Genomic DNA, 21,908 nt, shown 5'->3' on the forward strand with positions numbered 1-21,908 from the left:
ACTGTTACTTTAAATTATGACTGTTTATCACTGTGATTTGGCAATAATCAGTTTGGTAGTTCACAATACTTTAGTGTTAATCTTTAAAATATTTGCTTTAAACCTATCAACCACCATCTGAATAGTAAAATGAAGTTATTTAACACTGAAAAAGATGCAAAAAAACTTCTATGCAAAGATTAGTAACATCCAAAGTCCCCAAATTATCAAAAAAATTTCAAGAAAAACAACTGAATAATACACCTTGTCTTGAACACGTAATTAAGGATATGAACATTCATAAGTAAAACAATTACTATGTTAGAACATATGATCCTTGAAACCGCTCTTGTTTAATTAAAATCAAGAGCACAGATTAAATTTTCGAAGAGCGGCTACAAATAACTTGTAGTGCTAGTTACACTTTGATCTTTATATACACCATAACGGAATAAAACACTCTTAACTCTTTTAAACCTAGTTTTATACTTTGTACCCTTTTATTATTTCAAAAAATAAAAATAACCATTCAAGACTTTTGTTTCCAGTTTCCTTTGTCCTAACCCTACTTTATTTTTTAACTAAGTGATGTTAAGACAGAATTATCCTTTTTGTCTATTCTTCTTTCAACCAACATCCTGCATACTGTTGTCAATACCTTTTGGAAATTGATTCATGTCGTTGATTATTGGGGAAAAATATTCATCTTAAAATTAACTAATGAGAATAAGTATCGGAACATAAGTTGTCTATTCTTCCCTGGAACGATATACTGTACTATGAGGAAGCATTTTAAGAACAAATGTGAATGGTTTAGAACACCACTGTTATGCAGTACTCATAAATACTATGTCTCAAAGAAGCAATACAAGCCTTTTGAAGGTCTATAGAATATGGAAATATTTGCTTGTTAGCATTCAAATCTACAATGATAAATCTATTTGTGAGTGATTTATATTGGGTCAGAGTGATGATAAGTTTTCTTTTACGTTGGTTTCAAATATATATCAAATCTTGAGTTTATTTTAATGGAAAATATCTAACCTGTATTGTAAATATAAGCAACTGTATTGAATTGTCTGAGTTGTTCTGGATAACATTAATTGCAATTACTGTAATGTGCCAGTTTAAGATAATCTATAAAGATGACTTTTATGAGTACAGTACTTGAAAAAATACATAATAATCTGTACTGTATTCTATGTATGTTAAAGATACCACAGAACAAGCAACTAAAAAGCAGAAAATACTAAGTTACACTACAGTGCACATATACAAATCAAACCATCTTCTGATATACAAATGAAAACAAAGCTAGTTAACATTACCTGATAAAGTAAAGTAAGGGCACCATGTGATGTAGATGCTGAAACATGGAAATTCTTCACAGTATCAACTTCATCTTCTAAACTGGTAAGTTCATGAAAATGAGTAGCAAATAGGCAAAAGGCTCCTATTTCTTTAGCTATATATCTGCAAAATCAAGGAGACAAAATCTAATTTCACTGCATGTCATCAATCATTAAAATTGCAATAAAAATATTCTCTTACTAATGAATGAGGTAAAATGTACAAAATATTATTACATACTCCAGCGTTTATTCTGACCACTGACTTGAAAATCCTAACTCAGAGCATAAGTAAAATGGCTGCCATGTATGTAGTGTAAAACTACCAAAAAAATCCATAAGAATCTTTATTACTATTACTTTTCATCTAGACTTTACTGCTTTTGTTATCTAAAAAAAAAAAAAAAAAAAAAAAACTCAGTGTTGATTATGGAGTCACTTTGAAGCTAAACATCTAGGGTTTATTAAATAAAGTTGGACCTCCCTACTGGGATATACTGCATTTGAGCCCCTCCCATCATCAAGGAGTTCCATGGATTAGAGGTGACCCTAAACTGTGAATTTTTTCTTTGCTTACACTACTTGTAAATATACCCCAAGTACAGTAATCGTACTTTAAATGCATAATAAAGTGCAGCAAGGAATGTTACTGTTTTGTTAAAATAACATAGTCTTATGCTATGAATATTAGACCCAAACTCCCTCTCTTATATATGCAAATTGTATGCCTCTTCATGCGCTTTACAGCCCCTAACTTTTCAGTATAAAGAATACATGTACTATACAGTATACTACATACTGTACTGCTGTTGTAATAGCATGACACTGTCCAGCATCATATTAATAATAAGAGAAGTAAAACATCATTGAAAAACAAACAAATACACAATAACTTTATTGCTAACCAGTAAACCATTCGTCACCAAGTTTGTCATGTCACACCCATACATTCCAACAATATTACCAATGAAAATTATTAAGAGGTTCCAAATACATACAGTATAGATTCACTTAATACAGTACTTGATAATATAAAATGCCCAAAGAAAAATATTGTACAGTAACCTGCATTTTGTGACAAAATATTTTGATTATCTTTATCTCTCTCTATGAAATGCGGTAAAGATCAAAGTTGTTCAGTTAATTTTTCTTATCTGATCATATGCTTCAATAGTTTTCGATTAGATAAAGTGCCTTACTTCTTGTGAAAAAATAATGGAATTTGGAATTTATACAACTTCCTTACTTCTCAATGAGAAAATTTGCACTGTTTCTTCAAGAAAGCTCTGTGAAGATAAATAATTTCAACTCGAGTCAACATTCTATTTACATCTCTAAAAGATCTAGAAAAAATATCCCTAACAAAAAACCAAAATCTTCCAGATGTTTGTGCTCAACCTACCTACACTTTAAATATGACGTACAGTCTTTTGCTCAACCTGAATAGCAATAGGATCAGCAAAGTCTAAAGCTTCAAATTGGTTGCCTTAAATCACATCATCAAAATAAGTTAGTTTCGTCAAAACATTACGATGGGAAAGGATAAAATTTATAAGGCCTATGACCGGGGCTTGGGAGTTCATTCAGTGCCCATGTGCATGTAGGAGGAATTTTTGCTGTTACAATATGAAGTAAAAGCTATAAGGTTACTGTACATAGCAAGAGGGAAGGGAAATGGCAATGAAAGTGTAAGAAGCTAAAAGGAGAGTGCAGTTAGAGGTGGAAATAATGTTGGAATGACCATTAAGCAATACCAACAGTGCACTTATTAAGGTGTACTGACGGCACTAACCACACGGAGAAAGAGCTATATGACAATCATAGCCAACAGCAAGGAAGACGGTGTGCATACAGGCTTGAGTAACAAAATACCAAATCCACTGTATAGGGCTAGACTATCAATGCACTAAACCTGAACCTCATTAATAATAAGATATGATACAGGTCAGGCTCAGAGAAAACTCTCCTCCAACACGAAAGATGATGCATACTTATGATGCTAGTTACTGAAGCACTATATTATCAATTCTAAAAAGGAAAGGATAATAAAATACAGACAGATTTCTCTCCCATGCCTCTAGGAATAACACGATGCCAGCAACTTTTTATCTTGCTAAAGCAGAAACCAAACAAAAAAAATTGCAACATCTCCATCAATTGTCTACCTCTAATTTTTGTAACCCATGTTCAATACTGATAATACTATTTGTGGTTTATATATGTCCTGGTGAGAGGAAGCTTGAAATCAGCAAAGTGTTTACATTTTCCTCTGAAGGCTAACATAGAAAAAAGTAAATTTCATTGATAAGGAATTATTCCTTGAATCTGCTATTAGAAAGATATGACAATAACAAATAGGGTAAAAATGTTTTATATCATTTATAATAACACATATAAATATCCCAGAAATATATAATTCTCTTTATGGTGACCTTTGCCAACCAAACTAGTTTGGTTATCTGAGGTAAGATTGTAACAACTGTGTTCATTAATGCAAGGTTCTACAGTGATCATTATGAAGTTACTTAATATTCAATCTAACTATATGTATTAGATTTTGAGTTAGTTAAGTTATATGGGGAGGAAAGACAAAGTAATAGACAGGTACAAGTTGATAGAAAATGCTGTTCAATATTGTATTAATGTTCAAGGCAACAAAAACATATGCAGAGACACAACGTTACAAATTATGTATGCCTCGTAAAACAAAATGTTGGATATCATCTTTGGTTAAACCTGAAAAAAAACATGATACAGTGTTGACCTCACAAAATATTCCATCTTAACATCCAAATGAGAGGAAGAGTCTCTTCTCTAATACATCACAATATGTATCCTCGAAAGCAATACATGAGGTGGGAAGTTGGGTAGCAGATAACTGTATTCGTAAGAAAGAAAGTGATGCCAAAAAGACTTTTCTTAACCTTACTTTCCTGGTTAAGAGAAATTGTAATTTCATGATTATTACCTTTACAAGTTGAACAAAACTAGGATATCTAATTTTTACTTAAGACCAAACTGGGTCAGTCACATTAAAACAAAATACACTGCCTCCTGACATGGAAACAAAACCCCAGTTTTCCATGCAGGTTGGAGGAATTACAGAGCCCTACACTGCTGAGGAAGGTGGTCTTTTTCTTTTGAATGCAAATGAATCCTTTAACAAATAATTGACAAACTTATAAGAACAAGAAAGGAAATAAAAACTCTAAATACTAATCCTCTGAGAGACTGCTTCCTCCACGCAATGTGCATAGAGAGATGAATGTAAGGAAAAAGCTATTTTGCTAAATACAAAACACGTCCGAGAACACATAAACCATGCATGAAAACCCCTGAACCAAAATGATTATCAAATACAAACCCATATATTCCACCATACGCCCAAAAATAAAAGCAGCACAATTCATGAAATCAGCCAAAGCAAAATGATGATGTAAACAGTATGTGATCCCCAGGTAAGGTTGTGTTCTGGGCCAAAGAGCCCAAGTTCAATCATATGATAAAAGTCAACGTTTCTGCGCTAATTGGTACCCAGATTAAAGAGTATAGGGGATTGAGATTGTATCTTATATTTCTTTCTAGTCGAGAAGCTTAAGCTTTATAGACATTAGCAAAATGAAGTATTGTATAGGTGAGATTCATCAAAATAAATCATGATTGCCAATCTAAGTATACATACTCGGATCACTTCCTTATGCTTTGGCTTCATTACCAATAAAATGTTTAGGGTACATGCTATAACATATTTTCAAAATGGTACTCACTCGGATATTGCCCACGCTAAACCAAAGCCATCATATGTTGACGTTCCTCGGCCTAACTCATCAATGATGATCAGGGAATCTTTAGTAGCGGACTTGAAATAAAGAATAATATAATCTAAACTACAAATCTATAAATAATTATCATTCACTCCCTATGCTATAAAGAAAAATTCTTGAGAGAGAGAGAGAGAGAGAGAGAGAGAGAGAGAGAGAGAGAGAGAGAGAGAGAGAGAGAGAGAGAGAGAGAGAGAGAGAGAGAGAGAGAACACCTTGGAAAATATTAATATAACCTTGACAGTCTGGTAACACATTATACTCACAATCTACTTTAGGGCCCATTAATTCTGGACAAATAAAAATCCAAACTAAAAAGATAAATTATCAAAGATAAGTAAATATACTATTTCTGATACATAACCTTCTATTATCAATATACAGTATATAAGTATAAAAATGCCAAGCATGAATATTATAAAATATTTATTTTTAAATATGTTAAAAATAAAATATATCCCTTTTTATGTTCAGAAAATATTAAAAAATTAGAGGACACATGAAAGCAAGATTTCCCTCTGAGAGTTAGTATGTACATGTAATATACATATATTATTGGGAATTAGACCACAAGACATAAAGATTTTCACAGGGCTTGCTCAGATGATTTGTTTTACGAGTTAAAATTTGTAACAAGGTAAACTCACAGTAGTTATAGTCCATTTCTTTTCGCGAAGCATATTTTCACCGACTCGCGGCGGTGCCCTTTTAGCTCGGAAAAGTTTCCTGATCGCTGATTGGTTAAAATTATCTTGTCCAACCAATCAGCGATCCGGAAACTTTTCCGAGCTAAAAGGGCACCGCTGCGAGTCGGTGCAAATATGCATAGCTAAAAGAAATGGACTATAGTTCTCTAAGTAGGAAGATTTCAAGGATAAAAATTTAAAGAAATAAGATGCTTTAATACAATTGGGACTAAAGGTATGTTGTAAAAAGCACACTTGTAAGTGATACCCCAATGGGGTTATGTATATGTAAAATCTATGCTACAAGTAAACAATGCATCAACTCTTGTCTTCTCAGTGCAAGATAAAGGTAAATTTAGTCTAAGAGGCCTAATATTGTAATCTTTAAAAGTGTGAAATATAGTAAAAAACAATCTTACCCGGAGGATGGTAGCTGTTTCTAGCATCTCTGCCATAAATGTAGAAACTCCTTTCAACTGACAATCACCAGCACCAACCCTAGCTGGAAATTAATAACAGAGATCAACTGTGATGCAAAGAACTAAGTTGACCTTGCAAATGTTGTAAACAACTTATCCATTACCTTTTATATCATTTCTTAATAGATTTCTTGTTTTTACTTCGGGCAGTACTACATTCTGAAACATGTTGAGAATATTTACTTCCTAGAACCATGCCAAAGTTCACAAATGAGTCTATACTGTACCAGGTATTAAGTAAAATACTGTACAGGACTAGTACTGAAATATAGGGAACCAGAAAAACTAGAGAACTTTTATTCTCGCTAATTTTCTTTAAAAACAATTTCTAATCAATAACAATGAAGAAAGCATTCTCTTTTACAGTATTTTCTCTAAAACATTTGAACTTTCTGCATTAAGCAATGTACAGTACTATATGTAGGTAACATATACAGCATTAAATCAAACCATTTTCATATCCACATGAAATTTTATGGAAAATTTATAACAATCTTAACAGTGAAGATTGCAAAGACAAAGGAAGGGAAAGGAAATTATAACAGGATTTACAAAACTAGGATAGGGAGCAACATTATTACGAATGAAAATTATATCATAAAAAGGTAAAATGAAAACAACGCTAATACAATAACAAGTGGAGAGGGATGAAGTGAATTAATCTATGAATAGATATGGATCTGAAATTAGGCATTTGCTTTTACATGTAATAATATCAATCTTTCCGCCCTTTCATACAGAAAGAGTAGAATGTGGGCAATAAAAAGAACTCTGACGGAATGTCATGGGCAATGGGTGCATGCAATTACCCTCCCATCATATCACTTGTTTTTATAGTTAATCTTTTAAACATTCTGAATATTTTCTCTAATTCAGTATACTTTTACATATTTATACTGTATTGCTTATGGTAAGAACGAGTGAAAATGAGTTCTACCTGGATTTGAATAGCTCGCCCAAGTGTTGACACCTCATGTCACCAAATCTTAGTACTGTGAAAGTACAAGCATTCATTGTTCATATTTCCATTATTATTATCATTATTGCTAGCAAAGCTACAACCCTACTTGGAAAAGCAAGATACTATTAGCCCAAGGACTCCAACAGGGAAAAGTAGCCCAGGGAGGAAAGGAAATTTGGAAATAAATTAATGATATGAGAAAAAATGATATTTTAATTATAAAATAAATTTTTGAATATACTTACCCGGTGAATATATAATAGCTGCTGCTCCAGCGGCTCGACAGAAAAACACACAAAAACTCGCGAGCGATCGCTATGAAGGTTGCGGGTGTGCCCACCAGCGCCAACTATCGGCCAGATACCACACATGCATGTAAACAAGCCTCAATTCTTCTTGTCCCGCTGCGTCTCTATTGGGGAGGAAGGGAGGGCCTTTAATTTATATATTCACCGGGTAAGTATATTCAAAAATTTATTTTATAATTAAAATATAATTTTTAAATATTTAACTTAGCCGGTGAATATATAATAGCTGATTCACACCCAAGGCGGTGGGTAGAGACCAGAGTTAATTAAGTTTACAGCGTATATGCTTAGAGTTTTTGACAGTTATCAATATAACAAAACCCAAATATATAGGTACCTGGTAAGGAAGTTGACTTAGACGATTACTCTGCCTTGTAAGTCTGTCTTCCTCACGAAGCCCAGCGATCCTCTTAGGATGCTGAAAGACTCCCAGGAGCTGAAGTATCAAGGGCTGCAACCCATACAAACAGGACCTCATCAAACCCCTAATCTGGGCGCTCTCAAGAAATGACTTTGACCACCCGCCAAATCAACCAGGATGCGAAAGGCTTCTTAGCCTTCCGTACAACCCAAAAAACAATATTAAAAACATTTCAAGAGACAGATTAAAAAGGATATTGGAACTAGGGAAGTGTAGTGGTAGAACCCTCACCCACTACTGCACTCGCTGCAACGAATGGACCCAGTGTGTAGCAGTCCTCGTAAAGAGTCTGGACATCTTTTAAGTAAAATGACGCGAACACTGACTTGCTTCTCCAAAAAGTCGCGTCCATGATACTTTGCAGAGATCTATTTTGCTTGAAGGCCACGGAGGTTGCTATAGCTCTAACTTCGTGCGTCTTAACCTTAAGCAAACATCGGTCTCTCTCATTCAAGTGAGAATGAGCTTCTCATATTAAAAATCTGATAAAATATGACAAAGCATTCTTTGACATAGGCAATGATGGTTTCTTAACTGAGCACCATAATGCCGCAGATTTACCTCGTAATGACTTAGTACGAGCTAAATAGAACTTAAGAGCTCTAACAGGACATAATACTCTTTCCAGTTCGTTGCCTACGATCTCTGATAAACAAGGAATATCAAAAGATTTAGGCCAAGGACGAGAAGGCAGTTCATTTTTGGCCAGGAAACCAAGTTGAAGAGAACAAGTGGCTTTTTCTGTAGAAAAGACGATGTTCTTACTGAAGGCATGAAGTTCACTGACTCTTTTAGCCGAAGCCAAGCACACTAGGAAAAGTGTCTTGAGAGTGAGATCCTTCAGGGAGGCTGAATGTAATGGCTAAAACCTGTCTGACATGAGGAACCTTAGGACCACGTCTAAGTTCCACCCAGGAGTTGCCAAACGACGTTCCTTAGAGGTCTCGAAAGACTTAAGGAGATCTTGGAGATCTTTATTATTGGAAAGATCTAAGCCTCTATGCCGAAAGACCGAAGCCAACATGCTCCTGTAGCCCTTGATCGTGGGAGCTGAAAGGGAGCGAACCTTTCTCAGATGTAAAAGAAAATCAGCGATTTGGGCTACAGAGGTACTGGACGAGGACACAGATGCTGACTTGCACCAGTCTCGAGAGACTTCCCACTTCGACTGGTATACTCTAATGGTAGAAGCTCTCCTCGCTCTTGCAATCGCACTGGCTGCCTCCTTCGAAAAGCCTCGAGCTCTTGAGAGTTTCGATAGTCTGAAGGCAGTCAGACGAAGAGCGGGGAGGTTTTGGTGTACATTCTTTACGTGGGGCTGACGTAAGAGATCTACCCTTAGAGGAAGACTTCTTGGAAAGTCTACCAGCCATCGAAGTACCTCGGTGAACCACTCTCTCGCGGGCCAGAGGGGAGCAACCAACGTCAACCTTGTCCCTTCGTGAGAGGCGAACTTCTGCAGTACCTTGTTGACAATCTTGAATGGTGGGAATGCATATAAGTCCAGATGAGACCAATCTAGGAGAAATACGTCTATGTGTATTGCTGCTGGGTCTGGGACTGGAGAGCAATAGATTGGAAGTCTCTTGGTCATCGAGGTGGCAAAGAGGTCTATGGTGGGTTGACCCCAAGTCGCCCAAAGACTCTTGCACACGTCCTTGTGGAGGGTCCATTCCGTAGGAATTACCTGACCCCTCTGACTGAGACAGTCTGCTAAGACGTTCAAGTCGCCCTGGATAAACCTCGTTAACAGGGAGATGCCTCGATCTCTTGACCAAATGAGCAGGTCCCTTGCGATCTCGTACAGCGTGAGGGAGTGGGTGCCTCCTTGCTTGGAGATGTACGCCAAGGCTGTGGTATTGTCGGAGTTGATCTCTACCACTTTGTTTCGAAGGAGACTCTCGAATTTCATCAAGGCCAAGTGGACTGCCAAAAGCTCCTTGCCGTTGATGTGCATGCTCCTCTGACTTGAGGTCCACAGACCTGAGCATTCCCGACCGTCCAGGGTCGCACCCCAACCCAAATCCGACGCGTCTGAGAATAGTACGTGGTTTGGGTTCTGAACTGCTAGGGAAAGTCCCTCTCTCAGACTGATATTGTCGTTCCACCAATTCAGGCATGCCTTTACTGGTTCGGAGACCGGGATTGAGACCGTCTCTAACGTCTTGTCCTTCTTCCAGTGAAAGGCTAGATGGAACTGGAGAGGTCGAAGGTGTAGTCTTCCTAGCGAGACAAACTGCTCCAGGGATGATAGAGTTCCTACTAGACTCATCCAATTCCTGACTGAGCACCGTTCTCTCTTCAACATTAGTTGGACTTTGAGCAGGGCTTGCTCTATTCGGGTGGCAGACGGAAAAGCCCGAAAAACTGGACTGCGAATCTCCATCCCTAAATACAGTATAGTTTGGGATGGAATCAGCTGGGACTTTTCTAGGTTGACCAAAAGTCCCAATTCTTTGGTCAGATCCAATGTCCAATGAAGATCCTGCAGACAGCGATGACTGGACGAGGCTCTGAGAAGCCAGTCGTCCAAGTACAGGGAGGCTCGGATTCCCGATAAATGGAGGAATTTTGCTACATTCCTCATAAGCCTCGTAAACACGAGAGGAGCAGGACTTAGGCCAAAGCACAGGGCCCGAAACTGGTATACCACATTCTTGAAAACAAACCTCAGAAACGGTTGGGAATCTGGGTGTATAGGGATGTGGAAGTACGCGTCTCGTAGGTCGAGAGAGACCATCCAGTCTCCCTTTCTGACCGCTGCTAAGACTGATTTCGTGGTCTCCATGGTGAACTTTGTTTTCGTAACAAAGACGTTGAGCGCACTGACGTCTAGCACCGGTCTCCAACCTCCTGTCTTCTTCGGGACTAGGAAGAGACGGTTGTAAAACCCCGGTGATTGAAGGTCCGAGACTTTCACCACCGCTCCCTTCTCTAGCAACAGAGACACTTCTAGGTTTAGGGCTTGTCTCTTTGACTCCTCTCGGTACCTGGGAGAGAGGTCGATGGGGGAAGTCGCTAGAGGAGGTTTGCGTACAAATGGAATTTTGTACCCCTCTCTGAGCAACCGAACAGACTGTTGGTCTGCGCCCCTCTTCTCCCAGGCCTGCCAGAAGCTCTTCAATCTGGCTCCTACTGCTGTCTGAGGCTGTGGGCAGTCAGACTCTGCCACGTGAGGACTTGGCTCCTCTCTTCTTTCCTCTCTTTCCCTCGGCACGAGTACTTCCCCTGCTGGGAGCTCTGCCACGAAAGGGCGGGATAAATCTGGACGCCGGAGTGTCGATCCTGGGTCTAACAGAAAAGGATGTAGAAGGAGTCCCCTTGCGAGCAGAGGACGCCACCAAGTCATGGGTGTCCTTCTGCACAAGCGAAGAAGCTATGTCCTTAACCAATTGTTGCGGAAACAAAAACTTTGATAAGGGAGCAAAGAGCAGTTCTGATCTCTGACAGGGAGTAACTCCTGCCGAAAGAAAAGAGCAAAGGGACTCTCGCTTCTTTAAGACTCCCGACGTAAAAGAGGAGGCGAGCTCATTGGAACCATCGCGGATGGCTTTATCCATACAGGACATTATCAGTAAGGAGACATCTCTATCAGCCGATGAGATTTTCCTACTTAAGGCTCCCAAAGACCAGTCAAGGAAGTTGAAAACTTCAAAGGCTCTGTATACGCCTTTCAGCAGATGGTCAAGGTCCGAGGAGGACCAACTAATCTTCGAGCGTCTCATGGCTAGGCGGCGGGGAGAGTCTACGAGGCTTGAGAAGTCACCCTGGGCAGAGGCAGGGACTCCCAAGCCGAGAACTTCTCCCGTGGCATACCAGACGCTCGATCTAGACGAGAGCTTTGATGGAGGGAAGGCAAAGGCCGTCTTCCCCAAACTCCTCCTGGTATCCAACCAGTCGCCTAAAAGTCGTAAAGCTCTCTTGGAAGAGCGAGAGAGCACTAGCTTTGTAAAGGCTGGCATGTTAGCAGGTAAGCCTAGAGCAAACTCAGACGGTGGCGAACGAGGAGCAACAGTGACGAAGTGATCGGGAAAAAGCTCCTTGAAAATTAACATGACTTTCTTAAAGTCCATTGATGGAGGAACCGTTCTAGGTTCGTCTACATCCGAAGGATGATCATCATGATGAGGGTCAGCAACGTCCTCATCTGAAGGATCTTCATCCGACAACTGCTGAGTAACAAGCAAAGGGGTTGGCAATGCTTGACACGCAGAGTCCACACGCACTGGTGCATTAGTAGCAGTCCAGGACGCTACGTCATGTAACTGCTTAACAGCCTGACTGTCAACAACAACAGGAGCGGGAGGACGCTCGACGTCAACTCGAGACTGTTTTGACTGCCTAGACTGAGCAGTCAAAACAACTCTAGACTGCGGTGGTTGACGCTCAGCGTCAAAACAAGTCAACTCCGCTGGTTGGCGAACGTCCTGAACGTCAACAAGAGCATTAGGAAGTGGCTGAACGTCCATATGCGGCTGAAAGTCAACACGTGACTGCATCGAGTGAGGCTCTACAAAGCGTGACTGACGTGACTTAGCTACGCCAACGTCAACAGGACGAGCAAAGGCTCGTTTTGGCGGCTGAAGGCCAGGATCTCGATGAGTTAAGCGGCGAGGATCATCGTGAACCTTTTCGGCAGAATAGTCTTCCATAAGGGAGACGAGCTTGATCTGCATGTCTTGCAGTACAACCCATTTAGGATCAACGGGAATGGGTGCGGTAAAAGACGGGGTTAACGTCTGAGACTGCACAACCTTGCCTACACCAAGACTCTCTGAGCCTGTGTAACGTTGCTGCTTAGGCGGCGAGCAGTCTTCCGATGACTGCAAAGGGTCAGAGCTGTCCCAATGGCTACAACCAGGACGCTGGACCTGTCCCGAAGGGACCGACTTTCGCTTAAGGGGCCTAGAAACCTTGCTCCACGGTTTCTTATGCGAAAAGCCTTCGGATGACGTGGAGAAAATGGTCTCTCTCGTCTTATGGTAGGGGCGATCTTGATGAGACACGCCTGTTACCATAGAGGGAACGTCTATTCGCTGATCAAGGCCTCTCGAACCCATAAGTCGTACGACATTACTTCTCCCCTGGGCTTGGGAGCTTGCAAGAGGTCTCGGACTAGGCGAACGACAGGCACGAACAGACGAACCCTCGGTCGCAACACTGACAACACTTTGCGCACTAATCACTTTCCCACGATTTTCCGCTGTGGCACTCTGACACTTTAGCTCTTTAACGTCAGCCATGAGTTGATTACGATCTGTTGCTAACGATTCAACTCTTTCACCCAAGGCATGAATGGCACGTAACATGTCTCGCATCGATGGTTCCTGAGTGCCAGTAGGGGGTTCAGGCACAACCACTACAGGGGAAGGATTAGGTTCAGGGGCATGTGGAGAGGAAAAATCTACTGATCTAGAGGAACTCCTCCTTACCCTATCTCTCTCTAGCTTACGGGAATACTTGTCGTATTCGAGCCAACCGAATTCCGAAAGGCCCACGCATTCCTCACACCGATCTCCTAATTGACAGGTTTTACCCCGACAATTAGAACACACAGTATGTGGGTCGAGAGAGGCCTTTGGAAGACGCCTATTACAGTCCCTAGCATTACACTTACGAAATCTAGGGGCTTGTGAAGCGTCAGCCATTTTGAATTAGTCAAAGAAAGTCCAAAAAAAAAATCCAAGTCATCAACAATTAAATCTGTCCAATAAAGAGTTCAAGAGTTTAAGTCGAGGAAAAACACCTGCACTGCGAAAGCTCAAACCAAAATGAAGTACTTCACCAAATATGTTGAGAAAACTCCAGGTTATACAGCGAGTATTGATACGTCTTGTCGTCAAGGTCGACAGAGAAGAATTGAGGCTTGTTTACATGCATGTGTGGTATCTGGCCGATAGTTGGCGCTGGTGGGCACACCCGCAACCTTCATAGCGATCGCTCGCGAGTTTTTGTGTGTTTTTCTGTCGAGCCGCTGGAGCAGCAGCTATTATATATTCACCGGCTAAGTTAAATATTTAAAAATGAACAATTAAAATGAAATATTTTAAAACTAACATCAAAACAGATATTTCATACATAAACTATAAAAAGACGCATGTCAGCCTGTTCAACATGAAAAAATTTGCTGCAACTTTGAACTTTTGAAGTTCTACCAATTCAACTACCCGATTAGGAAGATCATTCCACAACTTAGAAACAGCTGGATTAAACCTTCAAGAATACACTGTAGTATTGAGCCTCATGGTGGATAAGGCCAGCCTATCTGAATGAACTGCATTCCTAGTATTACGATTAGGATGGAACTGTACAGGAAGATCTAAATGTAAAGAATGATTAGAATTATGAAAGATCTTATTCAACATGCATAACAAACTAATTGAATGACAGTGCCAGAGATTAATATCTACATCAGGAATACGAAATACAATAGACCTGTAAGTTCCTGTCCCACAACACTCATGCACATCTCCCTTGCTGCAAGAGACTGTCTAACTAGTACAGTTCCTATCAAAGCAAAGTCACCTTGTGGGCAGTCCTATACTATATGGGACAACAAGGAAGGAGGTAGCAGCCTAAGCAGTAAACTGGATCTTGAGGCAGCTGGCCTGTAAGCCCTTCTGTCGTAGGAACGAAGTGTAAGTGAAGCACGTACATTCATGAGGGATGAATACCCGTGAATGAGCCAGATTGAAGCAGAAACCTGGCCACCGTAATGCGGTTTTTCAGATCTCGCAAGACAAAAATTTTTGTTCCTCTCAGGAAGCCAATGATCCAAAGAAGGTTCTTTCGCAGAACAGATAGTTCTAGAGCTTTACTTTTGAAGGCCAAGTTTTCAAGGCTAAACCATAGATGGTGTAAGTGGTTGCTGATTTTAGCAGCCTAGAGGAAAGCAGGCTTAGTGGTGATCACGAGCCTCCGACCAGCAAACGTCAAGCAAACGAATGGCGAGCTACTGTTGTGTGAGACAACGTACGATTAGCTGTCAAATGTCAAATAGTGAACAGCGCTATTGATAAGAAGTTGGAGATCGTCTAGCCGCTAAAAACAGTGATTGGCAGCTGACGAATCGGAGATCTGCTGAATCGGAGTACTGGTACCAGCGAGCAGGGGATCAGCAATCGTTTAGCTTAAGAGCTGACGCTAAACAAGTTGGCGATTGGAGCTGTAGGTAGGTGCTCGGAGATCAATGATCGGGGATCGGCAATCAGTGATCGATGATCGGCGATCTTGGATCGATGATAAGTGGTTGACGATCGGCGATGACAATTGGCAACTGCAAGCTAGTGATCAGCGATCGGGTGTTAAACGATCGACAATATTGTGATCAGTGATCTGGCCATCGCTGAACTAGAATTGGCGATCGGCCATCGTCGTTGACAATCAGCAATTGACAAGTAGCAATCGGGTGTTGAAAGATTGGCAATATTTTGAGCAGTGATCTGACCATCGTTGGCGATCGTCATGGTGAAGATCGGTGATACACGAGTTGACGATGGGCGATAGATGATTGCTGGGAGTGAGCGTTGACAATCTGTGATCAGAGAGCCGGCGATCAGTAATGCCGAGAAGACAATCTCTGATCGGAGAACTGGCAATCGGCGAGTTGGTGGTCGGAGATCCGACGATCGGTGAGCTGGTGTAATCAGAGAGCCGACGATCGGTAATGGCGAGATGAAGATCTGTGACCGGAGAACTGGCGATCAGAGATTAGCAAGCTGGTGATTGGAGATCTGACGATCAGCGAACTAGGAATCGGTAATCAGCGAGTTAACGATTGGCGATAAGTTGGCACTCGACAAACTGGAGGATCGACTTCCTCGTAAGGAAGAGACTTGCCTCGTGATCGTGAAAGTCTAAATTGTGAGCGTCTGGCACGAGAGTCTGAGCATATAGCTTGTGATTGTGAACGTCAGCGTCTAACTCATGATTGTGAGCATCTAACTCGTGATTGAGAGTGTGTGGCTCGTGATCGTGAGTGTGTAGCTTGTGATCGTGAGTCTAGGTTATTATTGTGAACGTCTAGCTTGTGATCATGAGCGTGAGCGTGCACCTCATGATCGTGATCATGGTCGTGTAGCTCGTCGTGAGCATCTCATTCATGATTGTGAGCGTCTAGCTCATGAACATGAACTGGGGGCTCGAGAATGTGAGCGTTTAGCAGGATTGGGGGCTCGAGAATGTGAGCGTTTAGCAGGATTGGGGGCTCGAGAATGTGAGCGTTTAGCAGGATTGGGGGCTCGAGAATGTGAGCGTTTAGCAGGATTGGGGGCTCGAGAATGTGAGCGTTTAGCAGGATTGGGGGCTCGAGAATGTGAGCGCTTAGCAGGATTGGGGGCTCGAGAATGTGAGCGTTTAGCAGGATTGGGGGCTCGAGAATGTGAGCGTTTAGCAGGATTGGGGGCTCGAGAATGTGAGCGTTTAGCAAGTGAAAAGGAGTGTCTAGCTCGTGGCCTACTCCGAAGAGTGGAAAAAGGACGAATCCAATTCTCGTCAAAGGAATCCTCCGAAGGGAGCTAAAAACAGGAGTAACCAACCTCATTTGCCAAGAGATATTCGCACCAAGGATTGGCAAAGTGATGTCAGCAACAAAAAACTTCCAATTATATTTAGTGCTTCCATAGGCAATCTCGCAAGCAGGAAGATTGCCAAACATCGGTTGTGTAGAGACTCCCTCGGAAGGGGAAGTTACCACAGCTGGAGGCAAACCTCCAGACAGCACTCTCTGCCTCCCTTCAATGAGCTCTATCTCAAATTGAAAATTGACACAAGGTGTTGCTTGAGAAAATGAAGCCGAGGCTTGTTTCTGGGTTTTCCCCAAAGGGATTACCCGAACAAAGGATGGGAATGGACGAATCCCCCAAAGGGAAGACCAAACAGGTGAAAGGAGACTCTCCCGAGGACAAGAGGCCACCAACATCTATAAGGCATCTGCCTCATAAAGAGAAGCGTCTTGTGCGTGATTGTGATTGTCTAGTTCCTGATCCTGAACGTCTAGCTCATGCTCGTGATCTTCTAGCTCGTGATCTTCTAGCTCGTGTGAATGTCTTCTAGCAGGAGAGTTTCGAGAACATGAGTGACCTTTGATCTCATAATTGTGAGTGTTTAACTCGTGACTGTGATCGTCTTCAAGAAAAAGAGCGTCAAGATCATGAGTGACCTTTGATCTCGAGATTGTGAGTTCAACTCGTGACTGTGTCTTCAAGAAGAAGAGCACCGAGATCGTGAAAATCTTGGATCTCGTGATCGAGAACATCTAGAAGAAGAGCATCGAAATCGTGAGTAACCTTCGATCTCTGTGGCGATCATTTGAGCATCGAGAACGACGTATTGACGGGGATCGTCGGGAAGGAAGAGAAGATAATCAGTCTCGTCTTGACGATCAGAAATAGAGCTAGCCATGTGTTGACAATTATTCCTAATTTCGTGATGCGCAGCAGGCGAACATTGTACACATGGGCGGGAATGTTGCCTGTGGGGAGAGAAAGAGAGATTGCAGAACATCAAGTGGTGACGAGATCGGGAGGTGGTGAAAGGACTCGTCATCAGCAGAGGTTGTCGGGTGGGCAATCAGGAGGCGAGGTGGACTTCGTAGACAGCAAAGACATCAACCGCAGCAGTAACTGACTTCGCACTCCGATGTCGGTTGTAAGTGCTGAAAAGAAAGAAAAAATGAAAATTCTTCCCCTCAGGAAGAAAGAAGGATGAGAGTAAAGCAATTGTCTGAATGGCTAAGCCTGAGAGAGGAGAGAGCTGAGACATCCGTTCTCTACCAACCAAAAGAAAAAAGTGCTGTAGTTTATTGACCCGTGAGTAGATTTAGATGGCTGGGTACCCACCATCTAACCCCTACCTACCCACTACAGAGGTTAGGTAGGGTTGCCACCTTGCTTTTAAAGTTTCATGACTACTTTCCAGCTCTGCTGAAAGTATATTCGCATAAATAACGTAAGGTTTGTTAGTGTGGGAACAAACCGTACTTTACAGTTGTAATGTAAATATAGGCTACGTGTATGAGGAGTTTTAATGGTGCGAGTCGACATGCCAAAAACAGTGATCACTTAGCTAATTAAGCTGTACTGTATTGATAGTACTGTAAATATATTACAGTACTATAGACTACAGTATTAGTGAGTGTTGTTAGATAGGAACAGCGTTTTGTTGTTAGTACACTTTCTGAAATGCGCTCATTCATTAACTCATTACTTATGTGATAGAAACCAAGTAAAAACAAAATAAATACAGTATTAAGACAGTACAGTGGGTTACTGTGTAAGTTGATCATGCATAGGCAATGAATAGGGAGTTGGTAGGTTAGGAGTTAACCCATCCTAGGGCAGCAAGTCTTCACAGATTCTTGCTTTTTCCACCTTTCTCTGTTACGGAGCCCCTGCGAATATAGAGGGCTAACTGTATTGCGGAGATGACAACAACAATGACAAACTTCCCTCTTTAGACAAATCACATTTTCAGTCAACTTTCAATAGTAATGACCTTAATAAGCTTTTGCCTTCACTAGTTTCCTTTGTTAAAGTCCTGTGGATCCTCTCTTGAAATGGTAACTCTGGTCCTATCGACCCCTTGTCAACCTAACCAACATCCCAAATTGAGTCTGGTATAACTGGTAGTATCACAATACAGTACTAACATTTGGCAATTAGTGTCAACAACTGGCCACACTATTCAAATCCAAAATAAGAAACTTGCATTTTAATTTCTTCTTGCCAAAAGCTGATGCTTTAATATATAAGAAATACAAACATTGGGTAAGATTTATTGATGTATGAATTTATACATATAGTTAATCTCACCTAGTATACTGTCCAAGATGGAAATCTCTGCCTCATCACAAGCTACGAAAGATCCAATTTGAGCCATAAGTGCTGCTGCTCCAACGGATCTGAGGAATGTACTTTTACCACCCATGTTTGGGCCCGTAATTATATGGAAGAGTCCACCATCTGTAATGAATATACAAGGGCACCATAGAAATTAAAGTAATATACAGAAAATTAATACCATATAAGCAAAAATTTCACATGAGCACTAAAAAGATTATAGACATCTAAATTCAAGTAAATATAAAAAATATAGTATAAACAAATAAAAAAATATACTGAAACTGACAAAGTGATAAAAAAAAATATGGAACTGATGACCAAATTGTGACCATTCTCACAGAAATATTTGTGCAAGGGGTATAAGTTTTTAAACACTCCTATGCTCTACACTTCACTGGCGAAATTAATGCAAGATATATCATTAAGATGATAAAGATACAAGTGTGAATAAGAGAAAGACAAAACAAGGATGCTAAAAATAGCAATAACTGTAAATTCAAGTTTCAATAAAAAAAATAACTGGACAGTGTTTAATACAAGCACAATTACTTGTACGGGATTGCCTTTAGAGCTGTTTACATGTTATTTTAAAGAAAAGGCAGTAATCCTAGATAGATTCCTTATCAAAATTAAATGTAAGTGTGTAAAAAGATGATGAAAAAGTGTCTGTAAAGTGACTTAATTGATTCAGTGGCTGGATATGCAGTAGTAAATTCACAGGTAAGATTATGGAGTAAATATAAGAAAAAGGAAACCGTGCAAATTATGAAACAATACTATTCAGAAACAACAAAGACTGGTAAGGAATGGAGAAGAGAATGGTAAAAAATGTCATTTTAGGTAGTGATATATTTATTTTTGTAGAGCATATTTCAAAAGTGATTTTTCCAAACTATAACATACTACCTAAAGTGGGATACTTTGAAAAAATTATTTGCTAATGAACATGGAAAACATGCCTGACTAATAAGACAGGAATATTTTCTGAATAGAAGAAAGGCAGTAAATGTTTAAACATAAATGGAAAAATTTTATGCACATGAAAATGAGAAATTACCTTGGCTTAAAATGCTATCATTTGGAATGTAAGAAATCTCATCCTGAAGTTCTAGACATGGATGACGGATCCCTTTCAACTTTATCACACCAGATCCTTTGGGTAAAAGCTTCGGTCGCACATAAGGAATAGGTGCAGATACAGCAGCTGTAGCTAGAGCAAACACACAATCCAGTGTTGCTATGATCTGTCCAAAATGCTGAATAACTTCAACATATCCACCTGAAAAAAATGATAACTGGAGTTTTGAATCTAGTCAAAGCATAGTTTGCTGTTGTTACTTTTACCAAAGGAAAATTTACTCATGAAGAAAGGTGCTTTTTAAACATCATGTTTTGAAAAGTTTAGATATTAGTGACAGATATTGTGAAAACCTAAAATACTAGTCCTGTAAGGATCTTTATGCATGAATATAAGCCAAATGTAACATTTAAATACAGTATTTTCAAACATTTTGTCGTGTGTTTATCATGAGTCCCTATTCAACTATTATGGTATCTAAATCTACAATGGTTTTCACTTACCACAACAAATGATTGAAAAACGATCTAAATGAGAAGGTTTACATTTAAGGGACTGCAGATTTTGTATAGAAAAATAAAATTCACTTTACGCTGTTCTACCTGACCATACGTCAGTTTCTGTTGTACAATAACAATGAAGTGCTGTACTGTACAGTACTGTACTTCATATGGAAGCTTAATAATGTAAGTATCTGGTTTCTATTTAATGAAAGCAGGTTGTAAGTCACTCAACTGGGTGAAAATTCGACCTAAGTCTAAAATAGACTCATGTCAGTTCTCTTGGAACCAATTAAAGACATAGAATGGGGTATTACAGTAGGAGAGGTAAAGAGGAAAGAGAAGCAGGGAACAAAAACATTGTGCTACATAGCAGTTCTACTGAGATTAAACAGTAAAGATCTAAACATGAAGACAGACAGCTGACTGTGCATGTTCCTTAAAAATGATATTTTAATTATAAAATAAATTTTTGAATATACTTACCCGGTGAATATATAATAGCTGCTGCTCAGCGGCTCGACAGAAAACACACACAAAAACTCGCGAGCGATCGCTATGAAGGTTGCGGGTGTGCCCACCAGCGCCAACTATCGGCCAGATACCACACATGCATGTAAACAAGCCTTCAATTCTTCTCGTCCCGCTGCGTCTCTATTGGGGAGGAAGGGAGGGCCTTTAATTTATATATTCACCGGGTAAGTATATTCAAAAATTTATTTTATAATTAAAATATCATTTTTAAATATTTAACTTAGCCGGTGAATATATAATAGCTGATTCACACCCAAGGCGGTGGGTAGAGACCAGAGTTAATTAAGTTTACAGCGTATATGCTTAGAGTTTTTGACAGTTATCAATATAACAAAACCAAAATATATAGGTACCTGGTAAGGAAGTTGACTTAGACGATTACTCTGCCTTGTAAGTCTGTCTTCCTCACGAAGCCCAGCGATCCTCTTAGGATGCTGAAAGACTCCCAGGAGCTGAAGTATGAAGGGTTGCAACCCATACCAACAGGACCTCATCAAACCCCTAATCTGGGCGCTCTCAAGAAATGACTTTGACCACCCGCCAAATCAACCAGGATGCGAAAGGCTTCTTAGCCTTCCGTACAACCCAAAACAACAATATTAAAAAACATTTCAAGAGACAGATTAAAAAAGGATATTGGAATTAGGGAAGTGTAGTGGTAGAACCCTCACCCACTACTGCACTCGCTGCAACGAATGGACCCAGTGTGTAGCAGTCCTCGTAAAGAGTCTGGACATCTTTTAAGTAAAATGACGCGAACACTGACTTGCTTCTCCAAAAAGTCGCGTCCATGATACTTTGCAGAGATCTATTTTGCTTGAAGGCCACGGAGGTTGCTATAGCTCTAACTTCGTGCGTCTTAACCTTAAGCAAACATCGGTCTTTCTCATTCAAGTGGGAATGAGCTTCTCGTATTAAAAATCTGATAAAATATGACAAAGCATTCTTTGA

At 40.2% G+C, this 21,908-nt stretch overlaps 1 protein-coding gene across 1 annotated transcript in view; it reads right to left on the reverse strand.

Moving 5' to 3' along the window:
• LOC137621503 (DNA mismatch repair protein Msh2-like) overlaps positions 1–21,908 on the reverse strand; it is a 123,142-nt gene that overhangs the window by 16,883 nt on the left and 84,351 nt on the right. Inside the window, exons 14-18 of the mRNA XM_068351855.1 lie at positions 19,903–20,124; positions 18,816–18,965; positions 6,255–6,337; positions 5,096–5,187; positions 1,308–1,452 (exon numbers count right to left, since the gene is read on the reverse strand). Of these exons, the coding sequence (XP_068207956.1) occupies positions 1,308–1,452; positions 5,096–5,187; positions 6,255–6,337; positions 18,816–18,965; positions 19,903–20,124 (692 nt within the window). The remainder of the gene's footprint in view (positions 1–1,307; positions 1,453–5,095; positions 5,188–6,254; positions 6,338–18,815; positions 18,966–19,902; positions 20,125–21,908) is intronic.

The sequence above is a fragment of the Palaemon carinicauda genome, chromosome 28, assembly GCF_036898095.1.
Source record: "Palaemon carinicauda isolate YSFRI2023 chromosome 28, ASM3689809v2, whole genome shotgun sequence".
In the NCBI taxonomy this organism is placed as follows: Eukaryota; Metazoa; Arthropoda; class Malacostraca; order Decapoda; family Palaemonidae; genus Palaemon; species Palaemon carinicauda.